The sequence below is a fragment of the Phragmites australis genome, chromosome 15 (genome assembly GCF_958298935.1).
Source record: "Phragmites australis chromosome 15, lpPhrAust1.1, whole genome shotgun sequence".
Taxonomy (NCBI): Eukaryota; Viridiplantae; Streptophyta; class Magnoliopsida; order Poales; family Poaceae; genus Phragmites; species Phragmites australis.
Genome location: NC_084935.1, coordinates 1212503 through 1226657, shown reverse-complemented (window position 1 = coordinate 1226657; position 14155 = coordinate 1212503). Strand labels below are relative to the sequence as shown.

At 35.8% G+C, this 14155-nt stretch overlaps 2 protein-coding genes and 1 long non-coding RNA gene across 11 annotated transcripts; 1 reads left to right on the top strand and 2 right to left on the bottom strand.

The window, feature by feature from the left end:
• Positions 1 to 202: 202 nt before the first annotated feature.
• On the bottom strand, positions 203 to 4779 carry LOC133892964 (uncharacterized). The gene is made up of 2 exons (XM_062333950.1): positions 3621 to 4779; positions 203 to 3060 (listed from the first exon to the last, which is right to left on the bottom strand). Exons 1-2 carry the CDS (start codon positions 4777 to 4779, stop codon positions 203 to 205), a joined length of 4017 nt encoding a protein of 1338 aa, XP_062189934.1.
• Positions 4780 to 7450: 2671 nt separating this feature from the next.
• LOC133893262 (replication protein A 70 kDa DNA-binding subunit B-like) lies at positions 7451 to 12244 on the bottom strand. Of its 7 annotated transcripts, none has more exons than XM_062334248.1 (12): positions 12115 to 12244; positions 11051 to 11202; positions 10707 to 10977; positions 10522 to 10633; positions 10297 to 10418; positions 10144 to 10222; positions 9910 to 10048; positions 9685 to 9842; positions 9309 to 9603; positions 8064 to 8268; positions 7920 to 7975; positions 7451 to 7797 (listed from the first exon to the last, which is right to left on the bottom strand). In XM_062334248.1, exons 2-12 carry the CDS (start codon positions 11189 to 11191, stop codon positions 7567 to 7569), a joined length of 1809 nt encoding a protein of 602 aa, XP_062190232.1. In that variant the 5' UTR covers positions 11192 to 11202; positions 12115 to 12244; the 3' UTR covers positions 7451 to 7566. The 7 variants fall into 7 exon arrangements, with proteins under 7 accessions (XP_062190232.1, XP_062190233.1, XP_062190231.1 ...); XM_062334247.1 differs by having other exon boundaries at positions 7452 to 7797; positions 7920 to 7979; positions 8065 to 8268; XM_062334244.1 differs by lacking the exons at positions 7451 to 7797; positions 7920 to 7975 and adding exons at positions 8389 to 8546; positions 8618 to 9094 and having other exon boundaries at positions 8061 to 8268.
• Positions 7625 to 12368, top strand: LOC133893263 (uncharacterized). 3 transcript variants are annotated; one of them, XR_009904467.1, is made up of 7 exons: positions 7625 to 7643; positions 10530 to 10614; positions 11424 to 11515; positions 11613 to 11672; positions 11790 to 11844; positions 11928 to 11991; positions 12073 to 12368. It is a non-coding gene; the product is annotated as an uncharacterized LOC133893263 (long non-coding RNA). The 3 variants fall into 3 exon arrangements; XR_009904466.1 differs by lacking the exon at positions 7625 to 7643 and adding an exon at positions 8942 to 9072; XR_009904465.1 differs by lacking the exon at positions 7625 to 7643 and having other exon boundaries at positions 10476 to 10614.
• Positions 12369 to 14155: the final 1787 nt, after the last annotated feature.

Below are 14155 nucleotides of genomic sequence, written 5' to 3'. Positions count from 1 at the left end.
GCCTTTGTACTTTGAGTTACAAACATTATGGCAGCATATGATTTATTTGTTGGCATATAAAAAACTGAATGAGCTCACGACAAAAAGTAGAATCAATGAGCATTAAAGTAGAATCAATGAGCATTAATAATGCAACTTTTGAACTTATGAGCTTGGATATGATCTTGCTGGATGAACATTTATTTTTTTTAGTAATATTCATCTATTCAAATATTTCTTTGTAAACAATGTTCTTTGCCATGTCGTCCTCTTGACTTTCCGAGTCGTCGATAAGCACCTTCAAACCTTGTCTGTTTGTGACTCTAGATAATGCCACGTACAATTGTCCATGACAGAATACTTGTTTAGGCAAATACAATCCAACCTTGTTAAGTGATTGTCCTTGACTCTTATTGATAGTCATAGCAAAGCAAACTGATAGAGGATATTGTCTTCTTCTTAGCTTGAACGGCCACTTTGTATCGCTCGGTGACATGATTATTCGTGGTATAGTTACTTTGTCCCCCACATATGTTCCGGTAATTATTTGTGCCTCGATGGAATTTTTTCCAAGTTGAGTGATTGTCATTCTTGTACCATTGCATAACCCTGTATATTGATTGATATTTCTTAGGAGCATAACTGGCAGTCTGACTTTGAGCTTTAGTTCGTGGTTTGGAATCCCTGGGAACTTCAAGGTGTTGAGGAACTCCTTAGGGTACATGTGCTCCATGTTGTTTGTTGATGCATTGCATAAAGAGTCACAGCTTAGGTATGTCACCTCTTCACCTTTTATTTGGCTCATGATATAGTCATTTATTTGCTCAACCGTTTCATTTCTTGGGCACAATATGGCTCTTTCTTCAAGGAAATTTCTGTTTTTGTAGTTAGACATCAAGTTTGGATACGTGCTTTTGACAATTGTTTCTCTGGAGTCATCTCCTTTGTTTAGCAGTAGATCACATGGAATTTTTATGAACTCTTCTCCGTCATCTGATGCTGTTTTCCCATCACCAATATTAAGTATCCACTCTGCAAATTCTGCAACATGCTGCTGTTCTATCATGTTATTTGATATACAACTGAGCCGCATGTTTTGTGTGAGCTTCAATATTTCAAAGTATTTCCACAGATATGAGCGCTTGATTGATGCATTTACTATATGCTCTCTCCTTCCCTTAGGCACCACGGGAAGAATTTGTCGGAAGTCCCCACCTAGCACAACTGTCATGCCACCAAATGGTCTTGTCTCAGTATTTTCATTTGTAAACTTGAGTATATCCCTTAGGCTTTTGTCAAGTGCCTCAAAGCAGTTTCTATGTGTCATTGGAGCCTCATCCCACAAAATTATTGATGTCTTACTTAGCAGCCCTGCCAAATGGGAGCCTTGTTTGATTTCACATGTAGATTCATCAGTTATGTTAAGTGGAATGTGGAATCTGGAGTGTGCCGTTCTTCCACCTTGGAGTAGTAGAGCAGCAATGCCACATGAAGCCACTGCAAGTACTATCTTTCTTTCGGAACGTAGCTTTGTTGTAATGGCTTTCCATAAATATGTCTTACCAGTGCCGCCGTAGCCTTCAACAAATATTAGTTTTCCCAGTTTTTTCTCTATTGACTCTATAATTGCTCGAAATGCTTGTTTCTGGTCTGGATTAAGATTGTTGAATATGGTGAGGTGTTCATCTTTTAGTTTGTCCTTGTCATAGTTTTCCTCTTCGTTTATAAGTCTGTTGCCAAGTTCCTCAAACTCATCTGCGTTTGGCAATTCAATTTCCGGATAATCCTTCATCGACTTTCCAGCTTGTCGCATTAATTTCTCTATCTCAATCAAAGTGTATTCTTTCATCTGAGAATCAGTCAGCTTTAGCGTTGAAAAATTTAGGATAATCCTTCTCTTGTGTTGTATGTCTTCAGAGAGTGCTTCCCATGTTGATTCCCACAACAATTTTGGGTCTGTTACCTCGCAGTGGCACATTATCGTGGTAAATAATTGGCGTAATTGTATTCCAGTTGCCCAATTAGCTGCCTCATTGATGCACTCGATCCACTCATTGTCGTCATCAAGAAATCCCAATGCTTGGCATGCTGATTTGAATGTTGGGTGGATGACTCCAGCTACTGTCCTGATGTCCTCGTATGATGTGCATCCTTTGACGGTGTTGAGTAGCATCCTGAGATAATATCTCTCTCCACTTGCTGGATGTGCGTAATAGATTCTTCCTATTGCATAATGTTTTTTTCGTTTTTCCCATTTTCTCTTGTCACTGTGCCATACCCATTTAGTAGGAAAATCTCCATATTTTAGTTCTCTTGCTTCTTCATACTGTTTGTTTGTCTCCATCCATTCAGTGAACTTAGTAATTTTCACTCCTTCTTTTCTCACTATTTTTTCTATATCTGTTGAGTCTGGGAAAATGACTTGTTGCTCGTTCTCTAGATGGAAATTTAGCCTCTCAACCGGTGGATCTTGGTAATGTAGATCAAATTGGAACAGTCTCCAACATGCTTCGGTTGTTGATATGTATCTCATTTCTAGGTATTTCTTGATCTCGTCTATTTCATCTTCTGATGATCCTTTCTCCTTTAGTAAACCTACAACGTAGTCAACGCCCTTGTGAATGTATTTGAATAGGTATTTGATCGACCTAGACATGTTGCACCATTCTACATTTATATGAGCTTGGAACTTGACCAACAAATCCCTATTGTAAGGCACGACAAATCTGTTGTCAAGCATGGTTTTGCCCTTCTTTATTTGTCTCTCATCATCTCGCCTCCTGTATACAGGAAAGCCGTCTTCGTCAATTATTGTCTCAGAATTGAATCCTTTTGGAAAGTGTTTGGTGCATTTGTTATCCACCATGCATGGCGAATTTTTGTTTGTCTCTCCACATGGCCCATGCATCATGAAGTTCTCAACAGTTGCATATGCCTCAGGGTCCTCTTCTTTGTCTGGGATCTCAGCAGATATGATATCGTCGATTTGTGTTGGATCATGGCACTTGTTTCTATCTTTAAGAAATATTAGGATGTGTGCATGCGGGAGCCCCCGTTTTTGGAATTCTATTGTGTAGATGACTGCAATTAAATATCATAGTTCTTAGTTGAGTAGTAAACAACTATGGGTAATAAATAAACGTCTAATAAATATTGATGTTTGATGGTGCTAACCTGATGTGGTTTCTCCGAAGCGTTTCCCTTTCACTATGTCTTGTAGCAATTCTCTCAGTTTTATCATGAAGACTCGTACTACAATATCAGATCGGTCTGCTGGTGTTTGTTTGTCTTTTGTTTCATCTAGCATATATTGTATCTCTGGCCACTTTGCATTGCATGTGAATGTTATAAAGAGGTTTGGGATCCAACCCAGCGACATACTGCCATTGCATCCTGAAAGTTTTGTGCCTTATTTCTTGGACTTCCTGTATGACTTGAAGGTAGATATATTCTTTTCCCGACCTGGTCTGTTCTAGTGTCTCTTCGTTGGATAGCGTCTTGCAAACCGCTGTAAAGTTCTGTTCTAAGCTTTCCTTGATTGTGCCTGATCCAATTAAGTCTATTTTGCTCGATGCATGTGAAAACATCAACCCAAAATTGTAGTGATAGACGTCTTGACATCAGCAGCAACATTGATTCACCTGGACGCTGATGAAGATAGTATGCATAGTATTCTAGCATAGTTACATGATTCCTTTTGTATTTAACATTTGCTTTATATTTGTATGGTATATCGAGTGTAAATCCATCTTCTCCATATGGGAAGAGCAGTGGATATTGTAGGGACATGAGCTTTGGATGGATTTCTGATATTCTTTGGGGCATCATATCTTTGTACTCGACTATGATGTCACGCCCTTCGCTTTCTTCAGTTGGATCTCTCACAACCAAGGCTGCAACTTCAGATGCTGATGGCAAGCTATGTGTCCCATTTCTATCTCGCTTTCCTATTAATCGGAGCGTGTAGTCATGGTAGTCCTCTTCTCTGAATCTATCTCGTGCCATTCTGAATGTTTTGGCTAGGCTATTGTTCTCATCTAGCATGTTCTGAAGACCGGCGACAATGCTAGGATCAACTGATGATTTCTCTTCTTTGCATCCCGATGCGCTTATCCTGTTTGCTACCTCATGTTCGGTATCGTAGATGTATAGTTGTGCCCAGCGTGGTTTGCTGCCTTCTTCAGGAAGAAGAGTTCCAATGTGGTGGTAGTTCTGACCATGCATTCGAAAAACGTATGGTCCGTACCCTTTGTTTATTTCTTTGTCCACAATTCCTCCGATGGATGTAAATGCAAACATTGAGTTATAAGACCTGATGTTTTCTCTGAAGTTTTTTGATTCTTTTTCTCCACCTTTTAAGAGGTTCTCGAGGTAAGGTGGAGCCTCCTTCTGTGGAGGCAGGCTGATTTTTCCTTGTTTGCAGCAGATTCCAAAAGATGGATTTTTTGTTCCTACATTGGGAGCCAGTCTTTCCTCGTGCCATAGCAGAGCATTGCAATTCTTGCATCTGCATGTTGGTTTTCCAAAGTTCCATATTTTGCTATCAACATTTTGTAAACGCTTCGTACTGCTGGATGCTTCGTTCATGGTATCTTTGTTTTTCATGTAATTGTCTATTCTTGCACGCTTCGCTTCCTTCTTTTGCTGAAGTATTTCCTTTCTTTTAACTCTTCGTACTCTTGAGTTTGCCTTGCTTGTTTCCTCTGCATTTACAGGTTGCCTTTTGTTTTTTTTCAAGTCAAGTTGTTCTTTCCTCCTCTTTCTATTCAGTAATGCTTGTCCTCCTGATTGGTGTGCCATTGAAGTGTATATTTTATAACTGTACTTAAGGTAACATGAAAGATAGCTTGTTAGATTTTGAAATTTAAATAATGTATGAACACATTATGTATGAACTATAAAGAAAATGTAGTGCAGACTTTTAGTTTTTTGGTATCTTGCACCTGATGAATACTGCCTACTGATTTTAAACATAGTAGTTGTCACTCTCGTTTTTCATTAACCCTTGGATTTATATACATAATCATTTCGCCTTTCATATGCTGATGATGCACTCAAGACTTTGTGTCTACCATAAGGTTGCTATCCCGACTTTTGTCTTTCACCTTGTCAAACAATGTAATATGTGCTGAATTTTTTCCTCATATGTGTTCACACCCTACCTATTCTGTATTTCAGCATATGCAGACATTGTTCTAGATTTTCTCCTCCAGGACAGCGACTGAAGTGCGTGTAGATGTGCTTATGAGACCTCAAGGTTTGTACTACTTGCATAAGATGTACATGAGTTATCGATAGTTTTATCATTTTACATATATATGAGTTTCAACTAATTTGAAACTGAAAAATTCTATGAAAGATAGGTTGTTTGATTTAGAAATTTAAATAATGTATGAACACAATATGTATGAAGAATATAGAAAATCTAGTGCAGTCTTACAATTTTTTGTTATCTTGCACCATGTTGAATACTGCCTTTTGATTTTAAACATGGTAATTGTCACTCTCATTTTTCATTGGCCCTTGGTTTTATATACATAAGCCTCATGTTATTCCTCTTCTAGATACTATATTTTTGACCAATTTGCGACTTGAGCAGCAAGGTTACAGTCAGCATTCGATATTCAAATCTGGGTCTTGTTTTGGCCATTTCGCTCATCGAAGAAAATATCTTATGAGACCTCAAGGTTTGTACTACTTGCATATAGAAAATCTATTGTAGTTTTTCAATTTTTTGTTATGTTGCACCATGTTGAATACTGCTTACTGATTTTAAACGTGATAATGGTTAATGGAGTATGGTTTGAAAAATCTGGGAAGCAATCAATATATAATGTTGCACCAAAAAATGAATTGGTGAGCTGAGGCAAGAAAGCAATCTGAATTAAATAGAATTGATTGAGTAAAGTAGTTTAGTACTGCTTCAGCTGCCCAGCTGATAGCATTTCGCCTTTCATATGCTGATGATGCACTCAAGTAGTTGTGTCTACCAGAAAGTTGCTATCCCGGCTTTTGTCTTTCACCTTGCCAAACAATGTAATATGTGCTGAATTTTTTCCTCATGAACATAAGAATCTAGTGCAGTTTTTCAATTTAGAATAGTATAAGATGTAGATGAAAATTGTATGATTGATAGAGATTGAAGTTTCTCTGTTAAATACAAAGGTTATTAAGAATTTTGATTACAAAATTTAAGGACAAAAGTGATAGGCAGAAATATATTGAAATATAATATAACTGATAATACCTTGTTGATTTAATGAGGTGTTGAATCACCAGTTTTCAACTCATTTGAAACTGAAAAATTCTATGAAAGATAGCTTGTTAGATTAGAAATTTAAATAATGTATGAACATAGAATTTGTGCTGAGAATAGTATAAGATGTAAATGAAAATTGTATGATTGATAGAGATTCAAGTTTGTCTGTTAAATACAAAAGTTATAGAGGAATTAGATTACAAAATTTAAGGACAAAAGTGATAGGCAGAAATATATTGAAATATAATGAAACTGATAATACCTTGTTGATTTAATGAGGTGTTGAATCAACAGTTTTGAAGATGATTGAGAATCGTGAGCAATGGAGTTGAATTTATTCTGGCGTATCCGTTTGTTCCCAACTGAGATTGAATCGGATACGATCAGATTAATAGCAATCGTATTCTAATCGGAGTGTGCAGTCCAATTATTCCAAATACAGAATGCATATGGGCCAGATCAAGTATTGCTCACTGGTCAGCCCAATCAATGCATATGGGCCAGCCCAAGTATTGTTCACTGGCCAGTCCAAAGTATATTTCTAGTCTTCTCCAATCCTGCATCGTCATCTCCTCCAATCTTTTTTCCTTCCCATCCTTTCCCCATTTCCTGCGTTGTCTGCGACGGCAAGAAATCGCTAGATCCACCATTTCTCCTGCGAATCTGATGGGTTCGCTCTGGATCTGGGTCTTTCGGAGCGGGGAGGCAACATTGATTGGCAGGAGATGGTGCAGCGACTCAGCACTGCGAGACCCTGGAGATGAGGTCGCACTTTCAGGCGATGCAATCTATGGCGAGCTCGGCGGATCTGCAGTCGAACAAATGGACGACACAGCCGACGCGACGCTTGAGTTTCTACATCCAGCAAATTTCCTGAGTCTCTATTGGTTTGCTGTTTCAATATTTAGATTCGTTTTCTATTGCTTCGTGTTGACTTTACTGAGTTGTACCAGTTAGATGGCACATAGAGGTCAATATGTTATATCTAAATGCATGTTTTTCTGATTGTATAGACTTCTTGGATGCAAGCATGTCAATATGGCCACTGGGAGGTTGTTCAAACAATGATGTTCTTCAATGAAAATGTGAGCATTTTTCTTTTCACTCAATGACAACATTTCTTACAATTTCGTGCATACGTACTTCTGATATCAGATCAAGTAGTCCAAAGCTTTATGAATTCATATTAAGAAAAACAATAACATTCAAGGAAGTTTGATGAAATATTCATACTGTAGTGTAAGAACTACGGATTAGCGTAGTAGCATGTGCGTGAATATTTTTCCAAATTCCTCCTGACATCTCTCTGCAGAACAATAATTATGTACCTAATACATGTATTTTACAGGTGCTCTCCTATTTCTTTGTGACCTATATAGAATTGGATGTTCAGTTTTGTGAACATGTAAGATGTCCTCTTCACTGTTCTTTTTGGTACTAATATTTGTCTCCTTTCTTTTCACTGTAGGTCTTGGATTGCATCCTTCATCAGAGTTGCTTATGCCGCTAATAGCTTCATTGTCCTCCTTTACTTCTTCTGCATTAGTTTTATGCTTGTTCTGCAAAGTATTGTTTGTTTTGAAAATTAGTAACGTGCAGTAAAAAATATGATAATACTTATTTCCAATATATTATTTTATCTAGGTAAAATAAATTGATAAACACATGTTCATAGGATTACCTCATTGATATTTTTGTTCTTTGCAGCATCTATGTCTCCTCTAGTATTGCTTTGTTGTTCCTACCAAAAGTTAAAAATGGTATTCGTACATATAATGTTAGTAAATAAATATGAAATGACTACATATGTTTATGTGGAACAGTACCTCATTCTTTGAAAACTTTGATTCTATATCAGAATCATCATTAGCATGACCAATTTTTCTGTGGTCATCTGAATCTTTAATTTTAATTAATCTTCTAGCATTTCGTCCTTTTTTTTGCTTGTTTTGTCTCTTTTGTACAATCTTCTCATACTTATTTGTCACATTGTCATTTTGTTCTTCCTTTAGCTCCTCTGAATCAGTAGTCTATCCTTGCAAAAAAAAAATTATCGATAAGTTCTTAAGTTCATTAGACGCAAATGAAATATAAAGGTTTTCTTGATTTAAAAATATTTGATAATCTTAATTTTTCGTATCGATCACAACCTTTCTGCTTCTTTTTTTTTATGAGCACCTTTGTTTCGAATTGTGTGAGCACCAGTGTCCTTGTGTTTTCTCTTCTTCACATCAATTTCATATTCATTGGTGGTCACCTTGTCGTTATTGTCATCTTCTATATAATCTGAATTAATGGTTTGTTCTACCTGCAATATATCGAGAAGTTGTTCAGTTCAGTAAACACAAAGAAAACATAAAGCTTTGTTCACTCAAATACCTGATAAGTTGGAATTTCTGTCTCCATTATGACATTTCTTCCTTTCCTTTTTCTGTAAGGATCTTTGATCCGTGATATTTTATCATCAGTATCCTTGCATTTCCTCTTCTTCTCATTAATCTTTTTGCCTAATCTTATTCCAGTCTTTATAGCTTGTTCTAAAATAGCTTTCTGTTTGGTGAGATCTTCGTCAAATTCCAAGCCTTCAACTTTAGGAGTTTCCTTTCTGGATTTTGCAATACTAATTTTCTTCTTTTTGCTGCAAACTTTTGTATCCTTTTCTTTTGGTGTAGTTCTTTTTGTGTGGTCTTCATCTGAGTCATCATCTAATATGATACATCTACTTCTTGATAATGAATTATTTCTTTTACAGGCACTGAAACGTATGTTGCTTTCATCCCTATCTTCAATATCTTCTTCACAATGCACAGCAAAATTTGATGTCTTTTTCATTGGTGAATCCTTTGTGTTGTCTTCCTGAAAATAAAATATTTTGTTCAGTCATTTGTTTTGGTTTAAAAAATATATAGTCTTACATGCAGATGTATTCAACAACCTTATTTTTTATTTGTTCCAGTTCATTATCATGCATCAATTTCTGTCAGGAAGAATCTATAAAGATATAAAGATATTAATCTATAATATAAGAGAATACTATTGCAAATTTAAGAATACAGAGAATAGTCCTTACCTTCTTATCTTTATCATTCAAGAATTTTGTTTCAAGATTTTCATTAGGCACAAATGTTCTTTTTACTAAATAGCCTGCCTTCCCTTCAGTCAAGTTTTGGTTGCTCAGCTTGAATCGAAAGATAAATATTTTTCCATATAATTGTTGTATAATCTTGGGCACGTCTTCACAGCTTCCATTAAGGGAATCCAGTAAGTTTGAGATAGATGTGTTGACCATTCTTTGTGCTTCATCATCAAATACAGTGCATATTGTAGTTGTTATAGAGTCACTTATTTGCAGTCGAAGAAAATATCTATTATAACACATGTGTTACAACAATGAAAATATAATAGAACTAAAACAATGTTAATAAAGACTGATCCAACATATTTACCTAGGTGTTGTCTTGTTGGGATATTTGTCGCAGTTATTGCAATAATACTTCTCGTCTATTTTATCACACATTTTGTTGCAATACTTGCATGACATGTACCACCACCTAGCATTTTCTTGTATCTTATCTATCCTAGCTTTTGATGTAAATACAAAATCCTACAAATAAAATATATGAGTGTTAATACTGCAAATATATAAGTTTAAACAATTAAACATGATATACTTGATCTGTTGGGTTGTCATGTCTCATTTCCGTGATTTCCTGTAATGTTCTTCTGTTGTAAAACATTTGCTCCTCTACTGTCCCTTGTATACTTTTGTCTACCTCCATTATTTTCGGTAAAGTTTCATCGTTTGAGTACCTATACAATACACGGTATTAAGACGTAAAAATAAATGGTTTAAAGATGTAATAATTACAATATTCAGGAAAATACATAGAGAATATATTGCATACCTGTCAATGAGTTGCCAAGTTTCTGTTACATCTAAATCTGTATATAATCTTGTAGCGCTAGTACTCTTCAAAGAGAGACCTGGTTGACTCATTTATATGTTATCTATATTTATGAGAAATCATCATAATATATTGTACAATATTTGAACTTACTTTTGAACATTGAGGTTTCAACCATGGTTGATGTAACAATAACAACTGTATGCTTTCCAATTACATCTTCATTCAGATAATGTGCTAGCTTCCCCCATAATGTTATCCTGATTTTTTCACCCCTGAAATTTTTTTGTTGTATAGGGCATGAACTTTAAATGTAAAAACTGAATGCGAGAAAATATTTTTTGGATGTCCATATATTTAATGAATATGTTATCTTACTCTAACAGGAGAAGTTCAATCTCGCGGATATCTTTAGTACGCTGACTTGATGTATTCCTCATTATTGTTCTCTCTTGTACTGGTTTAATACTGGTAAGTAACCCAATTATGTCTGAAAATTTAAGGATAAATTAATGTACAATAAAAATATCATAAATTAAATTAGTTCATAACCAAACAGTTACCTGAGCATTGTTTATCTTTATTTTCTCGTTCTAGTAGTTTGTCTTTTGTAGCAAATTCAAAGTAGTATTCCTGGAACTTATCTGATTCTTCATTCACCTGTTTCACCTTTGTATTATACATGAAAACAATTTTAATCGAATTGCTCAATGGACGGTATCTGCTGGATTCCTGAACTTTGAAATTACTGAATGCATATATAGCTTTCTCATTGATCTGTGGTCTATAAGTATCTATTAGATTCTTCCAGATAGTAGCATGAATAACTTCGCCCTGTTGAAACAGATGAATTTAATAAACAATAAAAAAATATGTATTTGTATAGACGAAGATTACTAAAAAATACCTGTTCATCCAGCAAGATCATATCCAAGCTCATGAGTTCATCAGTTGCATTATTAATTGAATCCCATATTCTTATGACTTTCACTTTAATGGTCATTGATTCTCCTTTTGTCGTCAGCTCATTGAGTTTTTTATATGCCATAGTATTGATACCTCAATGTACAAAGTCAAATGGAAATTCAGATATATTCATGGTATAGTAATCAAAATATATGCTAAAATATTACATAACGAACATACATCTTAGGATAACAAAAAATTTTAACAACAAATAAATCAAAATAGAAAGGCACATGGGAATTGTGATATGATCATGGTATGCTAGCAATCCTTTTCATATACTTCCTGCCTCACTTTTTTGTGCTTATTTTCAGGATCTTTAGAGATATTGTTTAGTCCCCATATAATAACTGTTAAGGCTAATGAGGTACTTCAAACCCATATAATAAATGTGAAGGCTAATGAGGTACTTCAAAAATGCTTCCTCTCTGGTGCCTTCACATTAACATTACTTTGATAACAAAATTAATGTCATGATACATAATATGCGTATGTCAATATAGTAATGGCCATGAAGAAGGCATGGGCATGGAGCATACCAATCAGGCCAGATGCAAACCAAGGTGAAAGTGGTCCGTGAGGTGTAGCCTCCGGATTTAGCAACATAATTTGAATTCTGTCAGGTTTACTTTGAGAACAAAATTAATTTGATGATATGTAATATGCATATGTCAATATAGTGCATGAAGAAGGCATGGGCATGGAGCATACCAATCAGGCAAGATGCAAACCAAGGTGAAAGAAAATTTGAATTCTGTCAGGTTTACTTTGAGAACAAAATTAATTTGATGATATGTAATATGCGTATGTCAATATAGTGCATGAAGAAGGCATGGGCATGGAGCATACCAATCAGGCAAGATGGAAACCAAGGTGAAAGTGGTACGTGAGTTTTGGATCTGTCAGGTTAACTTTGAGAACAAAACTAATTTGATGATATGCAATATGCTGATGTCAATATAGTAACGGCAATGAAGAAGGCATGGGCATGGGCATGGAGCATACCAATCAGGCGAGTTGCAAACCAAGTGGTAGTGGTCCGCGAGTTGTAGCCTCAGCAATTGGCGACAAAATTTTGGATCTGTGTCCGTACTTGTCGATTGAACTCCAAAATTTGGGCCTGCGTGTATTGTTCTGGTCTTTCGTGATGCCATATTTATTGTCATGATAAGCTATTGATGAGGAATCTATTAGGATACGGAGATGCCTATAATATTTAAATATCTATCTGCTTTCTGACGTAAAGTTTTGGAGACCAATCCGACCTGTGCTTTCGGTTTTCCAATTCGTATATCCAATCCGAGCCGTGCTTTCTGACGTTTTCGGCTTTCTGACGTTTTCGGTTCAATTTCCAGTTCGTATCTCCAATCCGAGCCGTCCTTCTTTCTGACATAAAGTTATACATGGTGTAGATATTTTGTACTTTCTACGATTAATGTGGGAATTTGTAGTCCTTGAGGATTAACGTGGAGGCTCCTTTTTTTTCCGTATACTAAGATAATAGATGAAATATATATTTGTGTAATTATTCAATTCTTTCTTCCATTGGGAAAACGCGATCCAATTTATGGGCGATCTGAGATGGACTAATCCTTGCTCATCGCCATGATTTGCACTGCTCGTGGATGGATTCGTCCTACGATACCAATCGTCCCGAAGTATATTTCGGCGGTAGCCATCCATTTGGAGTCTTCACTTTAAGCTCTAGGCGCCAATTAAGTCCTTTATGTGCAACAAGTGTTGGATCGGACCATGAGCGGAACCAGCCCTAGGTCAAGACACAGGTTAGTCTATTCAAAATTAGTTTGGATCTAAAAATTTCTACTATTTCTATAATAATTTTAATGAAAATTTGAGCCTATGGCCCCGGGCTGAAGTTCAGTTTGCATGTTTAGCTTTCTTTCATCCATGCGCACAGATCGACATCTATCAATGGCGTGCGTGTCAATATCTTTTTATTTCCTGAACATATGACCACCACTTTGGTCTTTGTATATATGGTTATAGGGTTACAGCACAGCAAGTACTGCACCGTGCGGCAAACTAGCTCTATGAAACGTGAAAAAATAGTAATACTAGACTACTATCTCCCGTACATGCATGGCACTGTGCCCTACCTGCATGTATGGTTCACATAGGTCTGTTCCATTGAATGTATATGCCTTAATCAGGCTCACATGATGCAACATCCTGATATTTGGTTGCCTGCACCATCTTTTGGGGTTTGACTCGATTGATACAAAATCATTGTGGGAGAAAACGGTTTTCGATTGTGTTTCTCTGAAGACAGACTCACGGGATGCAGGTCTGACTCAGCTTATGATGATATTAGCGTATAATTAGTGAATATTAATTTATATTAGTATATTTCAAATTAAATTAATATTTAATATGATAAATTAAGTACTATAAAGTGTATTTATGTAAAATAAATATCAGGTTAACACTTCTTTTTTTATTCTAATCTCATATAGCATATACTCATACAGACAACTAAATACAATGTTTTCTCAGCCAATCTAAATATATACAACTAACTAAACAAATAATACTGAATGCTGACACACTAATAGGATCCAGGCTAGGACATACGGTCAATCAAATGAACCCATGCATGATGAATCTCTGCTGATGTAAACTGATGAGTGACGAACCTCCGCCAGCATTGGCTGACCAGGGGATGCATAAATACATATAGAAATAAATAAAATTGATAATCAAGGAGGATTGAAGTATGCAGTATAGAGTATACTTCGCAATATGCAGGCATGTTCCCAATATTCTACGAATAAATAAATATATGAAAATGGCCGAGTGTTACTTTACTTTGAGAATCGACGCTTGTTATTATTTTCTATAAGCAACAAGTATATATATTCATATACATATCTCCTTGATTTTACTTGTTTAATTAATTATAATTTTTTTAATTTAGAGTGAATTTTACTATAAACTAATATACTAAAACTCAGAATGTTGTATTTATTGGACGGATAGGTGTGACTAGGGTTTGTATGTTCCGATTAGGGTTTGCGTCGTCTAGTTT